General features: G+C 38.4%; 1 protein-coding gene across 1 annotated transcript; it reads left to right on the top strand.

The window, feature by feature from the left end:
* The first annotated feature begins 1 nt into the window (after window position 1).
* LOC106176756 (von Willebrand factor A domain-containing protein 8) lies at window positions 2–24,829 on the top strand. The gene is made up of 43 exons (XM_086996713.1): window positions 2–220; window positions 655–735; window positions 949–1,004; window positions 1,199–1,273; window positions 1,967–2,077; window positions 2,426–2,593; window positions 2,879–3,093; window positions 3,565–3,673; window positions 4,043–4,147; window positions 4,861–4,974; window positions 5,348–5,476; window positions 5,895–5,972; window positions 6,245–6,405; window positions 6,908–7,021; window positions 7,442–7,610; window positions 8,075–8,146; window positions 8,370–8,485; window positions 8,777–8,886; window positions 9,102–9,208; window positions 9,440–9,588; window positions 10,061–10,272; window positions 10,710–10,829; window positions 11,231–11,436; window positions 11,901–12,052; window positions 13,041–13,155; window positions 13,888–14,026; window positions 14,596–14,810; window positions 15,414–15,521; window positions 15,849–15,919; window positions 17,013–17,138; window positions 17,411–17,493; window positions 17,690–17,838; window positions 18,213–18,408; window positions 18,714–18,795; window positions 19,264–19,459; window positions 19,851–19,959; window positions 20,272–20,428; window positions 20,924–21,032; window positions 21,686–21,811; window positions 22,131–22,289; window positions 22,581–22,679; window positions 22,904–23,142; window positions 23,484–24,829. The coding sequence occupies exons 1-43, from the start codon at window positions 112–114 to the stop codon at window positions 23,590–23,592; spliced, it is 5,625 nt and encodes a 1,874-aa protein (XP_086852839.1). The 5' UTR covers window positions 2–111; the 3' UTR covers window positions 23,593–24,829.
* Window positions 24,830–24,923: the final 94 nt, after the last annotated feature.

Raw genomic sequence — 24,923 nt, forward strand, 5'->3', positions numbered from 1 at the left:
GAGGTCAAGAACTGAGTGCAGCATGAAGCAATGATGACTTGCTGTAAGCACGTTGTAAACTCTAAAGGTGCAAAGTCCAGGTGACGCCGGTATTCCGGTCTCATTGCTCCAATGTTGGGGCCTTTCGGCCGAATGTCTGCCGAGAAAGCTCTCCGAAGGGTGAAGTTTTTCAGGTCTACCATCGTTGATCAGCGTTACGCGGTGCTCCGATTCTGCAGTTGTGAGTTTTGTAACTTTTTTGATAGAACCGACGTTTTGTTGATTACTCTATATTACATCAGTAAGCAAAGTTTCATATTCTTTACGTATTGCAGTTTTGTTTGTTTGTATATTGTTGATTTTAAGAGGTGCTAAATTATGTCAGTTAACTTATATGATTCGAAATCTCAAAAGGGATTATAGTCAAAGGGTTAATTAGTGCTAGTTTTTCCAACAAGCAAGTTTACACAAAAACAAACGAATCAAAGAATAATAAATAAATAAATAAATAATAAACAAATATATCTCAAAATAGATATAGGTGCAGTTTAATCAAAATTTAAAGATAGATCAGTTCTGATATCTCTGTTGGTTTCTGATCAGTAATTGATAATGCTTATATTGATTAATAAAATTATTATTATTGTTTTTATGTATTATTTATAATTTATGCAGCTGAGAGCAGAGTCAGTATTGGAGATGTCAGTACAGTGATAGTGAAGCCGAAAAGACCAGAACTGGTCCCAGTGAAATACTGTGAGTACTGAAAATGGCTAGTAGAGGAAAATGTGTGAATAGTCAGACATAGTGTGATAGAATTCACATTAAAATATCCATGATGTCAAAAGACTTACGACTGTGAATAAATGATAGATAGCTGTCACCTATGTTATCTGTAAGAAAATAATCATGATCAAACGTTTTAAAAGAAAATTGACCCAAGGATATAGAGTTGACATGTTGTTTTAGTGCCTGAAGATGCCCCACAGTCTGTGATGAAACATCTGAGATGGATAATGCAAAAGGTAGTTTTGATTTTTGCATCTTTTTATTCCTCATTATAAATATCTATGGTTAATTCCAACATGTTTCTGTAAAATTTTGGATTTTTAATTTACGAAGAAAGGACTAAAACTGCCTTTATGTCAAGCAGCATGTTGCTGGATATTGATGTATTCATTATTTCCACATAAAATTTGTTGTACTCATGTATTGCCAGGACTTGCTAGGACAGGATGTGTTCCTGATAGGACCTCCAGGGCCACACAGGAGAGCTGTAGCCATGATGTACCTGGTGAGTGATAGATAGTAACCCCTCTCCTCTCCCCTGCCCCCACCCCTTTCTCTTGGCCACATAGGAGAGCGTTCACCCTTATATACCTGATTAGTGATAGCAAGTACTGCCCCCTCTCTCTCTCCTCCACCCCTACCCCCTTCCTCCTAGACTACATAGGAGAGCTGTACCTGGTGAGTGATAGAGAGTATCACTAACTCCACCCCCACTCTCTACCCTCAGCGATACAGCCACAGACAAACGTATAGCCTTCAGGACTAGCAACTATCAAAAACAAGTCAATTCTGCTGAATGATAGAAAATATTGACATAGTATTGGTCAGGGGGTGACAGTTGCACACAGACAAATGGACATTCATGCAAATGCATCAACATGTACATTAAAGGACCATTCCCACAGATATTTGGATCGATCTACCTCCCTGGGAAGTCTCACTAAATTGCTATAAAACTAACCAGCTTAAATGTCTGTCACGCCTAATAAAGCTGGGAGGGGGTAGCTTCATCCCTTAGCTGATTCGGTAGCCGTGACAGACATTTAAGCCTCTTGAGCTGATAGCAATTTAGCATAAACCCCCAGGGAGTTAGGTCGAGCCAGATGGATCAATCTAAGTATGGGAACCCAGTCTAAGACATTTTGAATAAGTGTTGTAAAAACCATTGTGGATGTCGACTTAGATGTAATTATTTCAGGAACTGACCAATCGTGAGTGTGAGTATGTATCTCTGTCCAGAGACACTACAGAGACGGATTTAAAACAGCGGAGGGAAATACGATCAGGAACGGCATATTACATCGACCAGGTGAGTTGTTCCTGCTGTTTCAGGATCACGTCCTGGGGACTGATTTGCTGCTAAGATTTCTAGTCTTATTCACCATATATTTGTAACTTGGAAATTGATGTAGTTTGTCTAAATTTTACAAAACAGTTTTATCACTAAACTTTTAAATTTTCACAGCACTAAAGTACTTTTCATCCATTCCAAAATGACAACTCTGAAAATTTAGCATTCTGAACATTAAATGCTATATAGATTTTATTCCATAGCTAGCTACTGTTGATAACTGTGTGTTAAATTTTTCTGGTTTACCAGAATAAAAACATCAAGGGACCACTGTTACGCATATTTTAATGTTAAATGCGTTTTTAGTGTGCTGTCCGTGCAGCTACAGATGGTCGTATCCTGGTATTGGAAGGGATTGAGAAGGCAGAGAGAAATGTGTTGCCTGTGTTGAACAACTTACTGGAGAACAGAGAGATGCAACTGGACGATGGCCGCTTTCTTATGGCTGCTGACAGATATGATAAACTTCTAAAGGTTGTTAAAATGTTTGAGTAAAGCTATAAAATCTCACATAACATTTTCTACACATGCCAATCTTGTCATGTAAGGACACAAGTAATTTAAAAAGATCTAATCGTTTGCTTGAAAATGTGAAAACCTGATGAGTTTTAAGATGCAGATTCAATCTGAAATTTTAGCCTTCATAGAAAATATTCACTCTGAAACAGGATTATTCTTCTATCAGTACGCAACCTATTTTTGGCATGTTGACAAATTCTGCTTCCTGATGTAACAATAAAAAATTGTTCTCTTCATCAGGAGCACACACAAGAGGAGCTGGATGATTGGAAACTGGTCCGTGTTGACGAGCGATTTCGCGTCATAGCCCTAGGACTTCCAGTGCCTCGGTACCAAGGCAACCCACTAGATCCTCCACTTCGGTCACGCTTCCAGGCCCGCGATGTCCACCCCCTTCCCTTCAGTGAGCAGTTGGAGTCCCTGGGGGTGGCAGGAGGAGAGGTACCCCAGGAGAGGTATACAGTGAAGATAGCATTAGTGTGGTGGTTGGTTGTTGAAATACCTAAAATTTTTCATAGAAGCAACTTAGACAGTGACATTTTTATTGCTAAATTTAACAGGGATAACATTTTTCAGACTATTGGCAGATTTCTGACTTTTTGGGAGCCAAAATTACGATTCGCCTAGGCAGCCCCCTGGACCCTATGCCATATTATTAGACTTTTCTGGGGTAGCGCTAGCAATTTTTTTTAGCTTAGCGAAATCATCAATATTTTGACAAATTGTTATGCAAATGGTGTTGATTTAACTAAAATGAGTCAAATCAAGCCCTTTTTGTTTAGCCAAATTTAAGACAGTTTTAGCAATTGGCTAAATTGGCGAGTGTTAGCTCTACCCCAGGTTTTTCTCTAAACTGCAGTCTGATTCCCACTAATATTTCAGGATAAACTTAAAAGTTATTAAAACATGTATTTACATGATTTCAGGATCTCTCAGGTTTTAGGATTTGCCAGTACAATGACCAGCAGTGAATCCAGCTCTCTTGGTCTCCCAGACTTCCCAATGTCCAGTCTGGACGGCGTGATACACATACTGGTCAGTAATTATAAGGACAGGCTGTGTCACTGGTCCTAGTCTGTGCTTTAACAGTATTCGGTCAACTGGTCACTTGCACTTGTTGACCCTGGTCATGAGTTGTGTACAAATAGAAAGACTGTATGTGATAAATATGATATGATATGAGCTGCTGAGGTGAATGTGAGATATTACAATAGTTAAATACATTGTCTTGCCACATTGTTCTCATTAAGGTAGGGAATTAACTCCAAAAGTGTGTATTTAAAGTGCAATTTTCACACTGTATTTGACATCAGTTTTTGCTCATGTAAAAGATTGTAAATTACAATATGAATATGAAGACAATGAGTGAATAAATACTGTAACTGTTAATATGCTGTTTTTCAGAATGCCATGCCATCCAGTTCCTTACATAACTTAGTCAGCAGACTGTACCCGTATGAAGTGATGTTAGGAAAAGAGGGGAGGACTGCAGTTGCGGATACTTTCAAGGTAGAGCACATGTATGTGTGATTGTGTGTGTATGTGTGTTTGTGCACAAAGGTGTGCATAGGCATATGTGCCTGTGTGTGTTGATTTTTACTGCTGAAAGTGTGTGTGGAGAGAGAAAGTACTTCTAAATGATTAAATTTTAATGTTCTTGGTATGATTTAAATGAATTGTAATTAAAGGTATGTCTTCTTTGATTTATTAGCTCTTTAAGATTAGAAACATTAGTAGCTGATAATTTGATAAATATAAAACTTTGTGTTTAAAAAGGGTACCGCTGTTGGATTAAAGCTAGAAAAAAATACTTTATCATCCTTAAAAGCTAAAGGCCTAGATTTGCTTGGTATAAATCTAAAAAGTTTATGAGCAGGTGGGAAATGTGTTGAACAGGTCATTGTGTCTAGCCCCTCCCTTCAGCTGTCACGGTGTGCCTGACCCCTCCCTCCAGCTGTCACTATTTGCCTAACCCCTCCCTCCAGCTATCACTGTGTGTCTAGCCCCTCCCTCCAGCTGTCACTATTGGCCTAGCCCCTCCCTACAGCTATCACTGTGTGTCTAGCCCCTCCCTCCAGCTGTCACTATTGGCCTAACCCCTCCCTCCAGCTATCACTGTGTGTCTAGCCCCTCCCTCCAGCTGTCACTATTGGCCTAGCCCCTCCCTACAGCTATCACTATTTGCCTAGCCCCTCCCAACACCTTTCACTTTGTGATTTCAGAGGTTTAATATACAGCTGCGCCAGAGTGATGTCAACCATGTCAGCAAGGTTACCCTCCATAACAACAACGCAGAGGCCCAAATCAGTGCAGGGGGTGTCAAATATAACATACAGGTAAGCAGGGGTTTCCCAAAATTTGGGGTACAGGGAGTCCAAACTGTTTATCTGTTATTTGGTTGCCCATTTACAGGGAGCCCAACCAAGTCCCAACAGTAGACTGTGAGTGGGGGTTGGGGGGGGGGGGGGAGTAAATATGTCACCTAGGACAGACAGGTAAGCATATCACCTGTAATGTAATTCATTTATGTAGTTATAATTTAAGTTGTCATGTAAAATTTACTTGGAAATGAGTGTGTCACATGGAAAATGAAAAATCCACAAATTGCAGAATGTGCAAAGTATAATTTAGGTATTTGAGTATAACAGAAGCATTTTAAGGTATATTTACAGAAATACACTGTGACTTCTTGTTTTAATTCTCCTTTAGGTTCCCAAGGGCTACAAGACAGAGCAGCATGTCAGTGATCACTTCATCCAGACCCCGTACCACGACTCCCTGCTGGCAGACATGCTGCAGTCACACATGGTGAAGGACTTCTGTGTCATAGGACCAAAGGTGAGAAAGATGGATACATCCCATTGTACCATGTAATATAAATCACCATGATAAGCTTAAGACACTTAAGGTGAGACCATTTTTGAGAGCAGTTTGATGTCATGCCTGTAATCAGGCCCACCCAACTATAAGGACCCTGAATTAACAGGTATATCGGACCACACTACCCATTGTCAAGGTGTGTGTCAAATCCCATTTGGGAGTATCAGTCAGAACATCGACAGGATGAACCCACAGTTGTCCTACAAAAATTGTTCTGGAGTCTGGTAGTTGGGAAGGCCTGGTAATACTACTACTGTGATGTCATCCCTGTAATACTACTACTACTACTACTATCTATTAATAACTGCTATATGTCAATGTCTGCACCACATTAGATGGGATGTCTATAAAACATGAAGTTTTTCTTATATTTCAGGGGTGTGGAAAGAGTGCGCTGGTCAAGCAGTTTGGAGATCTCTTAGGTTACCATGTAGAACCTATCATGTTATATCAGGTATTTTATCCGACAGATACTTAATGTTATTTTGTAAAATTTAGGATATTAGCTTTAGGCTGGATTATGATGATAACAGTGAAAATGATAATAGTAATTATTATTGATAATGTAAGTGCTTTTATTTATTAATGTCATGATATAGTTATTTATTTCTTACAACTCAAAGCAGTTAGATATTACAGTACAGTTTCTGTTAAAGACAACAATTGACACAATGAGAGATGTTTGTCAATTGTTCAACTCTTCCAATTTCTGTTACTTTCACACAGGATATGACCTCACGTGACCTACTTCAGCAGAGGACCACACTGACCAATGGGGACACAGTGTGGCGACCTTCACCTCTGGTGGAGGCGGCACTGGGAGGGCAGCTAGCGGTACTGGACGGAGTTCACAGAATTAATCCAGGGACGTTTGCTGTATTACATAGGTAAGTACAGGGTGGAATAATGTTGTGATTTTACGAGTTTCTCATTTTGCATCATGAGAGATACTTGAAAATTTCATCACTTAAAAATTATTTATTATGTGAAAATGCCTGACATGGCCATATATTAGATGAAGATCTTTTCAAAATTTTTCCGGAGGCCCATTTTTCGAGTTTAACAGAATTTTCTAAGTGAAAAAAATGATGCCAGCAGAGAATCGTCTTCTGAACAAATTTGTACTGTATATATACTGATATCGAAGGACAGTATATTATGACTATCTTAAAAATGCAGTAGGTGCTCACACTGTAATGTAATATAATAGGATTGATCTCTGCACTCGGCCGGCTGATAGGACTCAGTATATGGAAGTAGAGATATCAGTGTGACAGGTTTCTATAATGGTTACTACAAAATAGACAACTGCTGGTCAAATAGTGTTTATAAAGCACATTAGTCAGTTATTACTTCCACAGTTTTTAAAATTTTTATATTTGTTTGAAGATTGGTCCATGACAGAGAGCTGAGCCTGTTCGATGGCACCAGACTCCTGCGCCAGGACAGGTATGACCAGGTCAAGAATACCACGGGGATGACCGATGACCAGATGGCAGAGAAGTAAGTGGATATCAGATTAGGGATGATATTTTTACTAACTATTGTCAGATAAAATATCACTGGCACAGGTGGGCCCCAGGACCCCACACCCTATTATAAAAGGCAATCTCATTGCTGTCAGAGTATTGTAATTATAATGGTAATAAGAGACCAGCATATTATGAATATATTTAGATTCCGATTTTGTCATGTGTTTCTGTAATATTCATTTATTGGAGTTAACTCTGTGTAATATCTTACATTTATTCTTGTTGTCTGCTTTGTCTACAAGAATTATAATGTAATTATTGGTGAATAAATGAGGCTGTTCTACTCCTATTTTGACTGGTTAATAATTTGTTTGTCTTTTCTATTGCATTGTTTCTGTTGCATTTGTAATGTAATTGTCAGACAGTTATTGTCTCCTTTTGTCCTTTTCAGGGCCATCTTTCCTATCCACCCAGCCTTCAGGATAGCCGCCCTGGCTGAGCCTCCTCCAGTGGGCAGTTCCACTGGTCAGTGGCTGGGGTCCGAGTTACTGACCATGTTCCTATACCACCACATGAGGGCACTGACGGCAGCAGAAGAGACCCTGCTTATTAAGAAGATAGTAAGTCACAGTTCCTTTTCAGTGCACTACTGTGACCTGTGATGTATATTTGGTAACATTTTGCATATCTTTGTTTCTCTCCCTTTCATGCAGGCTGATTTAGTCTTGTTTCAAGAAGAATGCAAACTTTTCTAGAGCAATGCTAAATATTTGACTCTGTTTTACGTTTGTCATTTACATGAATTTGCCTGAAGCTCAATATTGAGCAGTGAAACCATTTACTTGTCAGTTTTACAGGCTTAAAATAAGCTTCAGGCCAAATGTGCTTAAATAATAAAGTTATTATGAGTTTTTGATAAAAAATTACAGGGGTATTTGAACAAGACTGTAGCTTGCCTTTGGTTATCACATGGAGTACCCTGTAGAGATACATGGTGCCAAACATTTATTAAATTCGCCAAATTCTGACCCTGATTATTGCCTTATTTCTAATAATTAACAAAATATACTTTTCTGTCCTGTAGGTGCCTCATGCTCCAGACATGACACCTCTGCTCAACCTTACACACCACCTCAGGAGCAGCACAGACGCCACAGTAAGTAACAGGAACATAGAGGGCGCTAGAAACCAAGAGATGATTTTTTACTTCTGTTGCACTTATTTAAAATCTTTCACAAACTTAATTGTAAGAAATATTCTACAGCCTTTGCCCAGCTCAACTTACCTCTGTATATAACTGTCAGACAAGACTGCCTGGAAGATTGAAATGTTAATTGGCTCTCAAAAAGTACATAGTTAATGTGACATTTCCTCCTCAGATGCAGTCTTTGTCCTCCTCCCTATCTACAAGGCAGCTGTTGCGGATAGCGCGGAGACAAGCACAGTTCCCCACTGGCTGTTTATATGATGCTGTACAGAAGGCCTGTCTAGCAAGGTCAGTGAATGTGAGATACTTGATGGACTCATGCTCATATTTTAAAATCTATCTGCAATTTAATTTCTGTACATTTATTAAATATCTGGAGTATGTGAAAGATTACATAGTTTTCTTATTTCTTAAAATCCTACAAAAAATTTATAGAAATTGTCAGATTGAGTGTCAATCCACAAGCATGAAATATTTGGCAAAAACTTCTAGAACCAGATATCTTAAGGAATATCTTTTGCAACTCTATTCTGTATATGTGTATAGTTACTGTAGTAATTTATGTTATTTTATGACCAGATTTCTCCCACGGCTGGCAAAGAACGCACTAGAGCAGGCTTTAGAGCAGTTTGGCATTGTTCCCATGGAAACCAGTCATAGCGTAGACAGCATCGAGAGGGCTGTCACATGTAAGTGGATGCTATCATGAATGTGCACTCATGCGTCCATGAGTACGAACAACACAAGCATGCATAAGAACACATGCCCTTGGTTGAAAATACCTAACAGGGTATAATTCTGTCGCATTTCAGTACACCTCACTCTCACACACACACAAACACACACACACACGTATGTGCACACATACACATAGCTTTGAAGTATCTACATCCTTCTATTGCAGGTGAAATCAAGGAGGGAATGTTGAGGATAGGAGAGACAGAGGCAGAAGTGTTCAACCCAGAGAATAAGATGAAGGTGCCAGATGTGCTGTTCTATGAGAATGCTCAGGTATAGGAAGCTTTGGCACACCTAACATATTTAGCACATTGACTTTTAAATACTTTTGAAGTGTCCAAGGTTATGACTTTAAAAATTCCCCTGTATATAAATGCTTTTATGACATTAAGGTTCTGATTTTATTTAGGATGCCATTAATATATGTGGATGTTACATCTGTCATGAAAACCATGTTATGAGCCTATATGTTATCTTTAATTTATGATAATGTTATGTCTCCAGCACCTGTCAATCATGGAGGCCATGTTACAAGACTACCTACTAGGAGAGCACCTGTTGCTGGTGGGAAACCAAGGTGTGGGGAAGAATAAGATAGTGGACAGGTTCCTCCATCTTCTGAACAAACCCAGGGAATACCTCCAGTTGCATAGGTATGGTTCAAAATGAAAATGTTTGTCTTTGGGGTCAAGTGGACTGTTTGTTATATTTGCTTTGGACTCGGACCCAACTACTAAGTACAATTACTTACAAAATGATGCCTGAGACAGCTTATTACTATAAGAAGTGATCAACAAATACTATTTAATTGTAAGAAATGACAATGAGTAATTTGAGCAGGTATCATTTGGTTGAATGTGGTCCAAAGTGAACTGCTTATTACATAAACATTTGGGAAGGTCTGATTACAGAACCAATGTAGTAGTGATTTGTTTCTAATTACTTTATTACTTTTCAAAGTGATCAATAAGTCAAATTTTCAAAAAGATGTAACATGAAATATGAGTAAATACAATATATACTAAATCTTTGAAAATAAATGGTCACTGAATCATTTAAACCTGGATATAGAAATTTGACTGCTGAAAATGTTGGTCTCATTATGGCTGTATTGTGTGTTGCCAGGGACACCACTGTCCAGACACTGACCCTCCAGCCCACGGTCCGAGATGGGGTCATCATATACGAGGACTCCCCATTGGTCAGAGCAGCCAAACACGGTCACATTCTGGTGGTGGACGAGGCAGACAAGGCGCCCACACATGTGACCTGTATCCTGAAGACACTGGTGGAGTCTGGGGAGATGCATCTTGCTGACGGGAGGAGAATTGTCAGTGGTATGTGGCATATTTTATGCTCTCAATTTCTTCTTAATTCTTACTGTAACTTTTATCGTAGGAATTCCTCTTCTTTCAGATATAAGGGACCATTCAGAAGGAATTATGTCGACCTAGCTAATACACTAACTACATTCTGTCTCTCGTGGACTCTCGCTGAATGCAATTAGATGAACAGAACAAGTGTTGAGTAGAATAAGGAAAAGCTGTTGATTATACATGTACATTGGTAACAAAAGGAGCCATGTTAGCCTGTTAATCTGATTGCATTCAGCAAGAGTGTTCATTAGCTAAGTCGACAAAATTCATTCTCAACAGCCCCTGAGTCACAAGCAGTTATATTTCTGATGTGTATACAATGTTAATATGTTATTGAATAGACACATTGCTCCTATTTTTATTTCATTTTATGGGTTGAAGTTTTCTCTGTTATACAGCTGACTCAGGGCTGCCACCATCAGACAACTTGATAGTCATCCATCCAAACTTCAGGATGATGGTACTTGCCAACAGACCAGGCTTTCCTTTCCTGGGAAATGACTTCTTTGGTGCTATGGGTGAGTAGATGTGTGTTTGGTGCTATGTAGGAGTAGCTCTTCAATTTGAGTTTATTTTAAGGTATCTGTCCTCTCATTTCTTTCACTTAAATATATCATCATCTTCTTCTTCTTCGGGACCAACAAGTTTTACTGTAAGACATAGGCATCGAAATGCTTTTTCCAGTGTATTCAGTTTATGACTTCCAATTTGTCTTTTTTTCCCTTTACTTGTCTCACTAATCCTTTCACCTTTTCCAAGGCTTTCCTTGTTTTCTATGTCCATATCTTGGTGACCATTCTGTCAGCCCTGCTTATTGTCCATCTGTCATATTTTATTTCCGAAAATATTTAATACATATTTATCAGGTTGTAACAGCTAGGAAACAGGAGGGGCTAATGCGAAACTTATGCTATTTCAGGTGATATATTCAGTTGCCATGGAGTCCACAATCCTGACATGGAGTCAGAGATGTCCATGTTGCGCCAGTACGGACCAGCGGTGCCTGACACCATTTTGAAGAAACTGGTCCTAGCATTTGGTGAACTGCGGAGTCAGGCAGACCAGGGCCTAATAGCTTATCCTTACTCTACCAGAGAGGTGGTGAACATTGTCAAACATCTGCAGGTGAGACTTTGTCATACATAGCTGACTCTTACTCTACCAGAGAGGTGGTGCACATTGTTAAACATCTACAGGTGAGAGTACATACGTAGCTTAGCTATACTATACCAGAGATGTGGTGAACGTTGTTGGTGAACATTGTTTGATTTGTTTTGTTCTCTTTTAACAGAAAGAAATATGAGTTTTATTGGACAAAAGGTTTTTATAGAGAAATTATAGGAAAATAACATTCTTATTTAGTTAAACTTGCTAATATATGCGTAGACAACTTCAAGAAAAAGACAAGAAAAACTTAATTGCACCTGTACTCTGTGTTTTGTTAGACCAGAGTAAGTCAAACTTTGACACAAATCAAAGATTTAAAATGCATTTGCCAATCTGTCTTCTTACTTTTCAAAGAGTACCAGTTTATATATTGTTTTAAAACTGTGCACAGGAATTAATGACTGTAAAACATCATCTTCCAGAAATTCCCAGATGAGGGTGTAGCCAGCGTGGTGAGGAACGTCTTTGACTTTGACTCCTACAACCCCGAGATGAAGGAGACCATTGTGGAGACGCTGCACAAACATGGCATCCCAGTGGGTGCGCGTCCGGGAAATGTCAACCTGGCCAAAGAGTAAGAACTCTATGAAATGTGCTGCGTTTTGACTGTTTGTTTAGGGTCCAAATGGCAGACAAGATGGTATCACTTCACTCACCAGGGATGTAGATCTTTGATATGTAATGGAGGCCTTCTGTTATCTCGGGTCCTCAGGGTCTTGGCCAGCAGTTGCAAAAAAAAAAGGGGGGGGGGGTCCTTTTTCTGAAAAAGTGGACCTTTGATCAATCACATGAAACATTTGTGTTACCTAGAACAAATTCTACCCAGAACTGACCTTAATGCACAAAAAGGGCAGTTCTTTCCAACCTCTAACTGGCTACATGCCTGACCCGTGTGTCATCACACATCTTTATCTCTGGTGATTTGACAGAAGTCATCTAGAAACAGAGATGATTGACTTTTGATACACAGACACTGTATTAACAAACCTGGGAAATTGAGGACCAACTTTGTCCAAGACCTCCATCTTCTATTGTAACTGTTCAAGTAAATATGGTAACCATAATTTCTGGATGAAAGACTCACACACAATACTACACACTATATGAGCTCTTATTTTAATGGAAATGATAAGTTTTTATGAAGAAAAACTTATTAATTGACTATTATAAAACTAAAGCTTGTCTGGGTCCAGGAACTGTACATTGAAAATACATAAGTTGTTTTTAGCAAATGGACAGTAATACTTTTTTATCAGAAAATGCTTTTTTAAGTCCATCAATTTTCCTGTCACACACAATGAAATAAGTGAAATAGAGTAAATAGTGCATGATATATAATTAAAGGTCTTCCTCTACAGTGTAACAAGGGTTAGAATAGTCAGCAGTAATATTTATAATGTGTGAATATTTTAAATTAAAATGTGTGTTTTAATTAAAGTACTGTGAGACTGTCTGTGTGAAACCAGTGTGCTCTTGGTGCACGGATTTTGTATAAATGAATTATTTATTGATATCAATAAAGCCTTATCTCAAAGTAAAACAAGTGTTATGTTTTCTTATAGTTTTCCTCTGCCGCAGTTTGAGCTGGCGGCCAGCTGGAAGGTTGCATTCAAAGGGACCAGGAAGGGAAGCGGGCTGATGAGTTTACCCGTCAGTGCTAAGCCTCTCTCTGTTAAGGTAAGATTACCCCCCCTCCCCCCGAGCCTCCTTTTTACATGTGAAGAAGAGATGTGCATTCAAGGTGTAAAAATTATAAGTAATGAAAATATATTAAGGCATTACTAAAAATCTGAATCTATCCCATTTCCCATGTCACTTCAGTATATATCGGGCTGTTTGTCTTATGAAGGCCTTTTGGGAAAACTAAATGGCAATAAATCCTCCATGAAGCAAACTTTAATCCATTTTTGATACTTTTCATTTCTTGTTTATTTTATTAAATTAAAATTCATATCACAATATCCCATTGCATTTTGCAGACCAGTTTTGAAATTTTGGTCAAATTCATTTTTGTTTCTTACAACCATAAGCATGGACTTGAATTTTAAAGTTTTTTTTTTTGCTTGATATTAAGATAAGATATAGACATTTTTTTTTATGACAGAATGATTATCAGTCTGACAAGTAGTTGTCATATATATCTTTGATATTTAAACAGTGTATGTATGATAATCTTTAAACAGTTTCTGTATTTTATTCTCTTGAAGAAGAAAATGTTATAGAATTTTTATTTCCTGTAAGTAAAAGACCAAATAAAGAATAAAAAACTGCTTCTGGTCTAATAAACTGAACTTGGAGCAAAGTAGCTATCACATTACAGGGTCCTGTAAGGTTCAACATTCTTTCCCACTGCCAAAATAGAAAAGAGACTAGGTGCAGTCATCGATCAAAGTTTAAGGCACATTTCAGGGTCCTGTAAGGTTCAACATACAGTCCCACCTCCTAGATAAAGTAGAGACTCGGTCCAGTCATTTCAGTGAGCAGTCGGTGTACTGGCAGCTCCCTCTACAGGAGGCTAACATAGTGGCAGATGTTGCAGTTACAAAAGGTAAAAATTAATACAAAGTTGGCTGTTTATGTGTAATCCAACTATGTAAATGGAATCCTTCTGTCATCCTTTGTTCTTGTTTTTTGTGTTTTTATCAGTGCAATAGTTTTCTAGTAGAAAGTCATGCTCTAGTGGTACTGAAAACTTTTGCACTACCTATATTTTGTATTATTTTCCAATACTGGGCAAGACGGGCTGCAAACACATGCTTTTCATCTGATGTGTAGATATCTTTAAGAGTGCAGAGAATGTTAAAAACCTGTCTTTCATTCTTGCAACTTTTTTTTTTTTTTGACACCATAGTTGTGTCATTTTATCACAGTTTAAGATAGTACATTTCAAGTTGAAACATACGCAAAAAACATCTAACAAAGATAATCAATTGTGATAATAATTGTGAAAAGCTGTCACCATATAGGCATTTGAGGTATGAAACAAATTCCTATAATTCAGTCCTGGCTGTACTTGTGTACAAATCAGTATTACACATGCAGATATTAAGTTTCCATTCAAAAGCTGAGAGTCCTGTAGAGATCTACATTGTTTACATAACCTGTCAATTATTTAAGGTGGAGTCCGTGATAGAAGGCAACAAGAGGATGTCATCCACATTGCCACAGCACGTCCCATCAAACTGTACACCATGAAACCCTCCAGCAGGTACATCAGCTGTGTAGACCTGTACGACCTGTTCCCCACCACACGGGGCATGTACACCCCCAGGGTCAGGGTGGCCCCCCTGGGGGCGTCACTCTATGATACTGTGATACTGCATGAAGAGAAGGTAAGCTGAACAGAGATTTACAACCTTAAAGTGAAGGTCTCCCTTTTCTTTGTGGAGTCCATCACATTCATATTCTTTAGGTTTATAAGGAGAGAATATTACCCCAGAGAAATGGCAGCCCCTCCTTCCACATGCACCACCCCCACCCCCTCAATTACACCCCCCTCATGCCCCAGGGTGACATGATGTCATGATGTTACATGGTAAAAGAAATTACATAAAGGGATTGAGCATTTTATGAGGGCTTCACCAAAACTGTCACCACGGTTATAAAAGTCTATGGTGAAAACTTAAGAATTTCGTCACTTAAAATTAAATAATGCTTGAATCTGAGTTGTCCATTTTCAAGTTTGATGAAATTTTCAAAGTCAAAAAATTTACATTTGCAGAGAATCTTCTTTTGACAAAATTTCCAAGACTGACTAAATTTTCAAGTTTTTACCATAGCCTCTAAATCCTTTCTCAAGGCCAGAATACATGTAGTAATTCTTTCAGTTATAACACAATCTGCTGTCTCACCTGACACAATCTGCTGTCTCACCTGACACAATCTGCCATCTCATGAGAACAATGAACACGATGTCCATATTTCCATTCTTCCAGAGCAATGTATTACTGAGCGTCAACACAGAGACGGGAGATGTGATGCGTCTGGCCATGGACTCCCTGCTGGAGACGGCAAGCCATAAACTGTTTGGTCGCTCTGAACAGGTGAATTAATAGAATAGATTCACTGCTGGAGACGGAGACAGCAAGTCAAACTGTTTAAATGCTTATCACAGGTGAAATAATAAGAATGATGATGGATAGAGAAAGAACCTTCAAATAATGGAATGATGTTTTTTTTTTTGGGTTCTTAAAGCCATTTTGTCCACAGCAGTTGATCTGTATTATTTCTTTCTCTCTCTCTCTCTTTCTCTCTCTCTCTCTCTCTCTCTCTCTCTCTCTCTCTCTCTCTCATCATGTATTATTCTATTCTATACTACAAATTCCCTTTTTGGGCAGATTAAATTATCTTATTTATCTTCTGTTCTCCAGGACATGTACACGCTGTGCAGAAGTCTCTCAGGAACTCCAGATGGTTTACTGATCTTGTACAAATCGCGCAGGTACTTTGATATTTGGGAATCATTTTAAGGAATAGTTTGAGTTTTGGTAGTTATTGTGTACAGTTCAAAAATGAAGGCAAATATCATGTATTAATCATAAGATAATATATGATTAAAATTGACAATTAGATTTTACAAAAGTGTGCACTGTGTTATGTTGGTCTCTTTGTGTTTGAAGTTTGATTATGTCAGTCCTCAATACATGTATGTTGCTAGGAACCTTCCCCAATCTTGTTTATTATTATTATTTATTTATTTATTTATTTATTTATTTATTTATTTATTTCCATCAGAGTACACCCTGAGCTTCAGAGATAACTTGACACTAACCTCTTCACAATAGCCCATCTTCATCGTGTCAAGTTACCTCTGACCACATTCGATTGCCCCTGCCGCCCGCCAATCAAATTTAAAGCCCGCACTCAATGACTCATTGAACGATCTAGCCAATGAACGCGAACGAGTCAAAGCGCGCTTTGTTCAAATCCGGACCAATCAGAGATAAGGCTCAATATCAGGGACTTGCCGTAACCTGTGGGCAGCACACAAAATACATCATCCCTCAGTAGATAATGATGCAGGGCCTCAAACTGCTCTGGTTTCAATTCCGATATACTCATATTTTGCAAAGAATCAAGAGATAACTTAACACATTATTTTACGTAGTCACTCGTAGAAGACGCCATGCTTTCTTTGTGTACGGTTATGCACTCGGCACTACTCGGATGTCTCCGCACTCGACAATAACTTTGTTGTTAGTATGGAGCTTGAGGAATCAGCCGAGGATTACCGATTGACGGTCAACCAATCAGCGTTTTCACCAAACTTTGGTGAAAAATTTTGAAACTTGGATTCGATTGGCTTATATAAACTAGGTCAAACCTGTTTCGTCAGAGGTAACTTGACACGATGAAGATAGGCTATTGTGAAGAGGTTAGTGTCAAGTTATCTCTGAAGCTCAGGGTGTCAGAGTATTGAGGGCCATAATATGTTGCTGAGCACCTGTCAGAATCTTGGTTATTATTATTATTATTATTATTATTATTATTATTATTATTATTATTATTATTATTATTATTATTATTAATTGCAGTCAGAATATAGAGGTCCTCAATATGTTACTGGGCACATGTCATAGTATTGCTGTCCCTTTCAAGATAGGTGGTGTCCACCCTGTGGCCGCTGACCAGTGGATGGTCACTGAATATGACAATAACAGGTGAGTGATACTAAGACAGACAGACAGAGAGAGAGAGAGAGAGAGAGAGAGAGAGAGAGAGTAAAAAGAAGAACTGAAATATGATACTATACCAGAAATTTGCTATAATTGTTGTCAAAGTAAAACAAGAAATAGTTTCTTTTTGGTTAAAGACAAAATGTTCAAATAGTTTTTAAATTATTTTTCTTAGTCTTAAACTAAGATATAAATGGCAAATGAGTTGTGTTAACATGTTCCTATTTCACATGATTTCTACAAATGTCTTGTCTCAGGAAATACATGTTGAGGAGTTCTGGAGAAGGAAGCAATACAGAGTACTTTCTGCACCCAGTCACTGAGGAGGACACAACTGCTGGTAACTATGGCAACTGCCTGTCAGGATTCATATGTATATTCATTATATTACTGCAATCTTTTATAAAATGTTCAAAATTCTAAAAACTTAACTGCAGGTTTACAATGTTGACTGCCTGCCAATAGATTGTTTACTAGCCATGTCCAGAATCGGATCAAATTTATTTTATGAATAACCTCTGTTCTGGCATCCACAGGTGTCGGAAGATTAGAGCTGATGTCAACTAGTCCGCTGTCAGAGGCCAGTTTGAGTGCTGTCTTAGGGACGAATATCAGTTCTGAGAATAGAGTCCTAGCTACTCCTGCCACCTATGCTTCTGTTGCAGTGGGACTGCCAGATCTTCATGTAAGTAAATTATATCAGCTTTGAAAGCACAGTGCTAGCTACTGCTGCCACCTATGCTTCTGTTGCAGTGGGACTGCCAGATCTTCATGTAAGTACTAAGTTATATTAACTTTGAGAACAGAATGCTAGCTACTGCTGCCACCTATGCTTTGTCACAGTGGGTCTGCCAGATTTACATGTAAGAGTGCAGTAAAGTTATATGTGAAGAATTACAGTGAAAGATGTTTACTTTATCTTCCTTTTGTCTTTAATTGTTTTCTTTTGCACTAAGACAGCAGGAGTTTTGGTATGTCTCATATTTATTTGATATTTTTGTGGCACAAGTTCAGAACATATTCAGAAAATCTTATAATAATACATACTGTATTTTACAGTCTATTGAAGTATACAGTGCCCCAAGACAGCCCTCAAGCAAGGCAGAGAGAGATATCGGGGGAGACTTCATGCTTCAGTTGCTGTCCAAGCCTCCCACTCCTAATGCTGACTCCAAGATAGCGTACCTACCAGAGTGTGGCCAGGTGGTCCGCAGCATGCAGTACTGGCAGGTGCCCAAAGAGGCAGTACCTGAAGGTGAGTGGTGACTGGTGAAAAAAATGGTACCTGCTCCTTTATGACACCTGTTTACTTGTGGCTGAAAATGAGCCTTGTTTGCCAGGAGAGAGAGTAACTTTTGAAAATTTTGCCAAATTGCCCTTTATTTGACCAGTTGATTGATTTGGTTTTATTGGACTCTTAATGGATAATTTGGTATGGAAAAATTTTTTCTTGCCTTATAAACAAAATTTTTAGTCCATGTACTTCAGTAAAATAGAAGTTTATTAATTAGCTGAGACTCAAGAGTAGTTACAGTATGGTTGTGTTTTCCATGATATCAGGTTCCACCCAACAGATGGTCAGTGGTTATCTGGAAGTCACAGATCCTGTCAACCATGTGCTAAGATATATACCTGTACCAAGGTAAGTGTCACCTGGAAATCACAGATCCTGTCAACCATGTGCTCAGATATATACCTGTACCAAGGTAAGTGTCACCTGGAAGTCACAGACCCTGTCAACCGTGTGCTCAGATATATACCTGTACCAAGGTAAGTGTCACCAGGAAGTCACAGATCCTGTCAACCATGTGGTCAGATATATACCTGTACCAAGGTAAGTGTCACCAGGAAGTCACAGACCCTGTCAACCGTGTGCTCAGAGAGAGAGAGAGGGAGAGAGAGAGAGAGAGAAAGAGAGAGAAGTAGTGCATAATTGCTTGACTAGTGAAGATGGGACAGTAAGCCTTCCAAGAGAAGTACTCTGAACTTTTGACAAGAAGGGAATTTTTTCTCAGGCTGCAATTTGTAGTGTTTTTCACTGAACTCTCATGTTGGTCCCTAACTGGTTGCAACTCTATATGTATACATGTGGTTTGCATTTCTCTTGTAGGCCCTCCATGAACTCTCTGCAGTACTACCCCTGGTCTGATGTCGACATTGTCATGGCAACCATGAGTAATGACAGCCTGGTAACTGTGGACCTGACAGGGATCGTACGTCTTTGGGAGACTGCCCCTGCTCAGTTAGCTAGATCCTTGGATCAGTGGAGGAAGATGATTGGCTCAGGAGAGGGAAGGAACTTGCAGGTGATTGGCTGTTCATATAATTTTTAATTTGCCAGATAGTAAGTATGTGTAGCTTGCAGTGGAAAACCCAGTATCTTGCAGTATTTGTTTCTCACCCAAAATTTGCTGCACAGCAATCAGTGAGACACAATCTTTACAATGTTCTTTTGATAATAACTTGAATAACTTGTGAAGAATCACAAGCTATTGAATGAAACAGACATTAAAATATCAACCATTTGATGACAATTTTCACACCAACGAATAATATATAAACACCAGAAAGAATTGTGAATGCTCTTTTGTGAATCATTTTTAATCAGTTGGTATGAAAGGAATAAGTCTGAAGTCAAAGTACTTTTTGAAGTCCCTAATAATAAGTTGAAATCCCTAATAATATATATCTTTTCAGATTACCCGTGAACGTGACAGTGGTAAAGATGTCGAGGGCCCAAAACATGGCAAGGTGGACCCTAAAAATGCTCCCCATGTTGGTGGAAACACGTGGGCAGGAGGGACTGGTAAGTGCCAGGATGTGGATGTACAAATTGTTAACATATTCGACAGGTGTTCAGACATTGGTTATAAACTAATACAGAAGATTGTGTTAGGTGTGACAGGACACTGGTTATAAGTTACCAGAGAAGATTATTTTAGTTGTGACTGAACATTGGTTCTACATTAGGAGAGAATATTGTGTCAGGTAAGACAGGACACTGATTACAAGTTACCAGGGAAGAATGTTTTTTGTTAGAAGACATTGGTTATAATTTACCAGAGAATATTGCGTTAGTTGTGACAGATGGTTGTGACAGCATCACAATTTGTTTCAGGTGGGAGAGACACAGCTGGGCTGGGAGGGAAAGGTGGCCCATACAGGCTGGATGCTGGCCATGATGTTTACCAGATCTCAGAGGAGGAGAAGGAAGCTGTCCCTGAGGAAGTAAAGAGGGCTGCAAGAGAAATGGGACAGAAAGCCTTCCAAGAGAGGTACTCAGAACCTTTGAAAAGAAGATATATTTTTTTTTCTCATGCATCAAAATTGGTAATGATTTTTAAAATCTTGCTATGTATGTTCCATTTCAGCTATTATGCTGCATGACCAACCTTTAAAAATTTCTAAATGCCTTTTGCCTCTTTTACCTTCCAAATTGTACTTTATACTAACTTTTGTTTTTTTTTTTTTTCAAATTATGTTTTCCATATATTTATGTCTATCTTTTTTTAACTCTGCATGCTATGTGAAGTATAAATACAAAGAACCTCAGAACATAAAAAAAGGTTCTGGGATAAATGGAAAACAACACCCCTTACCCCACCAATTCCATAGCCAAATAGATCTGTCATCACTGCATGAAAAGTAAGATCAAAATGATATTTACTTCTGTTGAATGATCTTTAAGTTATGCTGGGACAATAAGAAAATATTACAGTACAGTTGCAGTGGGAAGAACTGGTACTTATGACTAATGTGTGCTGTTACAGGCTTAGAGAAATTCAGATGAGTGAATATGATGCCAAGTTCTATGAGGGCTACAGCAAGGCAGTGAGAAAGCAAGTGCAGTCTCTCAGGGTTGTCCTGGATAGTTTGCAGGTAATAAAGCAGGTGGTGACACTTAGATATTGGTCAGCATCATCTGCAAGTAATTTTCAATACCCAAGAATTTGTCACATTGAAAAGTGTGCATTTGTACTCCTAAAGCCACAGTCTGTTAATTCTAAGATCCTTAGGTCTCTCCCACAGTCACATTACTAATGGTGGTAATCTTTATTTGTAATTGTATTCCATGTTTCAGACTGTTGTCTCACCTTACGCAACCACAATGCTGTTCCTGTGTCTCACCTAACACAATCATAATGCTGTTCCTGTGTCTCACCTAACAAAACCACAATGCTGTTCCTTTGTCTCACCTAAAACAATAACAATGCTGTTCCTTGGTCTGATCTAACACAACCACAGTGCTGTTCCATTGTCTCACCTAACAAAACCACAATGCTGTTCCTGTGTCTCACCTAACATAATTACATTGCTGTTCCTGTATTTTACCTAACACAATCATTGTTGTTCTTATGTCTCACTTAACACAATCATTGTTGTTCTTATGACTCACCTAACACAATAACAATTCTGTTCCTGTGCCTCACCTAAAACAATCACAATGCTGTTCCTGTGTCTCACCCAACACAATCACAATTCTGTTCCTGTGTCTCATCCAGCACAATCACAATGCTGTTCCTCTGTTTCAGGCCAAGGGCAAGGAGCGCCAGTGGTTGAAGAACCAGACTTATGGAGATCTGGATGATGCCAAGCTGATAGAGGGTCTGACAGGAGAGAGGTCCATATATAAGAGGAGAGGAGAGAAGGAGCCAGAGGTAAGGAGCCAGTCTGTAAGAATGTGTGTGTGCGTGTGTGTGCATGTGTGACTGTATTTGTGTGTGTGCATGTATTTGTGTATGTGTGCTTGTATTTGTGTGTCTGTGATGTTTTTGTAAGAGTTTGAGTGTGTGCATGTGTGTCGGTGTGTGTGTGAATGTGTGTGAAATTCCCATTTGTGCCTGTATGTGTATGTGTGTGCATGTGTATATGCATGTGCGTGTGTATGAGTGTTTATGTAGCTCTGAAACAGTGACTTAATTTAAAAACCTTGTTACATGTCATGATAATAAATGTTGAGTGTTGTTATTATCACAGCAAGGGAGTCCCCAGCAGAAGCCAAAGCGTCTCAAGTTAGTGGTGGACGTGTCCGGCAGCATGTACAGGTTTGATGGCCATGATGGCAGACTGGACAGAGAGATGGAGGCTGTTACCATGGTGATGGAGGCCTTTGAGGGTTATGAACATAAGTTCAAGGTCAGGTCACTTTCTATTATGACCAGAATTGCATGATTTATACTTTTAAGTTAATGATTTATACTTTTTAATTAAAATTGTAAATATATGTTTCTTCATAGATTGAATTATTTGATTATTGATATAGCTTTTTTATATCCACAGTAAAGTGAAACAAGAATTAGATATTTCATTCAAAGATACTTCTGTATGTGATATATTATCAGATGAATTTCAAAAGGTTCTTCTCAGCATTTCAGTATGATATGTCAAGAGGTCAATATTCTATATCAATTATGATTTATGTTTCAGTATGATATAGTGGGTCATTCAGGAGATGGGTACAACATCCAGTTTATGTCAGGAGGAAGGGTACCAGCCAATAACAAGCAAAGACTAGACATTCTGAAGGTAAAACATACGGGTTTTTGATATATGTCAAAGTGAATTAGTTTTCACACACACACATGCACTCTGTCTTAGTTGCTTTATTCCTATTGTAGTTAATATTCCATACTGATACTGATGATGTTGTTGCATTTGACAAAAAATAGTCTGTTTAAATAAGATGTTCGCATGTGCAATGCATTTTGTTTGTAGATGAAAGTGGCTGTATGCTTTATCTCGTTTTGCAGACAATGGTGGCTCACTCCCAGTTCTGTATTAGTGGAGATCACACACTGGAGGCAACAAAACACGCCATTGAGACGCTGGCCGAGGAAGAGGCTGATGAACACTTTGTGATTGTTCTCAGCGACGCCAATCTAGGGCGTTATGGGATAGGCCCAAAGAGTTTTACAAATGTCTTAATGTCAGACGATAAAGTGAACACGTTTGCCATCTTCATTGGTTCCCTTGGTGACCAGGCACAAAGGTAAGCTGCTTTTTTTATAACTGATGTTATAATGGAATGTAGATTATCATGTCAATTGCAGAAAAGCAGAAATAGCAGTGATAGTTTTCATTAACTTTTTGAGTTTGTGAAAAAACGTGGAGGTGAAATAAAAGCAGAATGTAGGTAATATTGACTATATTCATAATCCCAAAGATCATCCTTTCATGATGTAAGGATCACAAAGATATATAGTTACACCTAGAAACGTACCCCAAATTTTGGTAATATTTGGTTAGTCACCTGCTGACTCTACAAATTATTACATTTGTGCATTAATTAATTAATTAATTAATTAATGTATTTATTTTGCAATTTTTCAGGTGGACGAAGCAGCTACCCTCAGGACATGCCTTCGTTTGTATGGACACAAAAGACCTGCCTCAGGTGTTACAACAAATCTTTACATCTACCATGTTATCCACGCGGTGATGATTGCCTCTAATATTACAAATATTATTATTATTATTATAATTATTATTATTATTATTATTGCCATGCATCGCCACTGGATCATTATCGTTTCTGGGATAACTGTTCACATACTGAAAGCTGGCTTATCTTGACTTCATGTGTGAAGAAATGCACCTCAGAGACATCTTGTGTCAAATGTGGCAGTACACATTTAGCTTATTGATTGTTGCAGTATTCGGTGTAGAAAATAATTGCATGGAATTTCGGCCTCTGAGCACGGAGGATTTAAATTTGAAAAAAAAATTGTGTTGCCAGGAAACTTTAACAGTCCTGTTGGTGGTCAGGTTTACTTGTCAACTGTATCCCATAATGAGTTCAGATTAAGATTACTTTAAACAAGATCAATAGAAATTTGATCCTTGTATCTAAAAAGGTGAATTGCTACAGCAACTTCAGTTAAACATGTGATGTGCATTTATGATCCTTGATTTGTTGTAAAAACTAACACCTTTGAAAACCAAGGAAGTTTTTAAATTGTGATAATTTATTAGACAATGAAGAATTGTTAATGAATGGGAAAGTTTTCTATTATTGTATTTTGCATGTCAATGCAAGTGTTAAAAAAGATGACAAATATAATTGAAAAGCACGTCTGTTAAGATAATTCCAATATATATATGTGGCACGCGGGCAGATGGTTAGAACATAGTAGTAGAGCCCTGGGCTAGTTAGACCCTGGGGTAAGTTGGTCCACCATCAAGTCTTTTTGATAAAGATACTTTAAGATGCTAAATTATTTCATTTGGACTCACTGCCGACGCTTTCTTAGCACTATTGGATACGGTCACTTTAGAAAATGATGTGATCAATTCTTTTACCCATAGTTACTTTTTTCATAAATTGATGGGGGGCAAACTTACCCCGGGGTCCAACTTGCCCGGGCTCCCCTAGCGTGTTTGAAATTTTCTTCATATCTCACTGATTTATATTTCAATTTATTTACTTATATCTCAGTGACTGCGTTTCGTGAGAGCAAAGAATATGGTGGGGTTGCTTCATGGATCACACTCAATAATGTGAATGTTTCACGCATCTCGGGAAATAAAATATGCTTTCACGGATAACGAAAATACCCAGTGGGACCCTCTTTTAGTATTGGGAGCAAAATAAACTAGAGAGGGACGTTGGTTTCATAGAGATGAAGTGTACAGATAACCAATGATAATTTATTCAATAAACGAAGTTAACAAATGGCTCTAATAGTATGTACTCACTCCTACCACACCCAGTTATCTGTGCCAGAAGTAATCGTGCACATACCTTACTCTTCCCACTACCTCCTACGATAA

This window comes from Lingula anatina, chromosome 10 (genome assembly GCF_051362555.1).
Source record: "Lingula anatina isolate TDL-2025a chromosome 10, LinAna3.0, whole genome shotgun sequence".
In the NCBI taxonomy this organism is placed as follows: domain Eukaryota; kingdom Metazoa; phylum Brachiopoda; class Lingulata; order Lingulida; family Lingulidae; genus Lingula; species Lingula anatina.

Bases quoted from the DNA above. Each gene is read 5' to 3' on its own strand.
- LOC106176756 (XM_086996713.1), top strand. From the start codon at position 112: ATGTTGGGGCCTTTCGGCCGAATGTCTGCCGAGAAAGCTCTCCGAAGG. The intron at 18,796-19,263 runs GTAAGTGTCACC...TTTCTCTTGTAG, and splicing joins AGATATATACCTGTACCAAG to GCCCTCCATGAACTCTCTGC. The intron at 19,960-20,271 runs GTAAGTGCCAGG...AATTTGTTTCAG, and splicing joins CACGTGGGCAGGAGGGACTG to GTGGGAGAGACACAGCTGGG.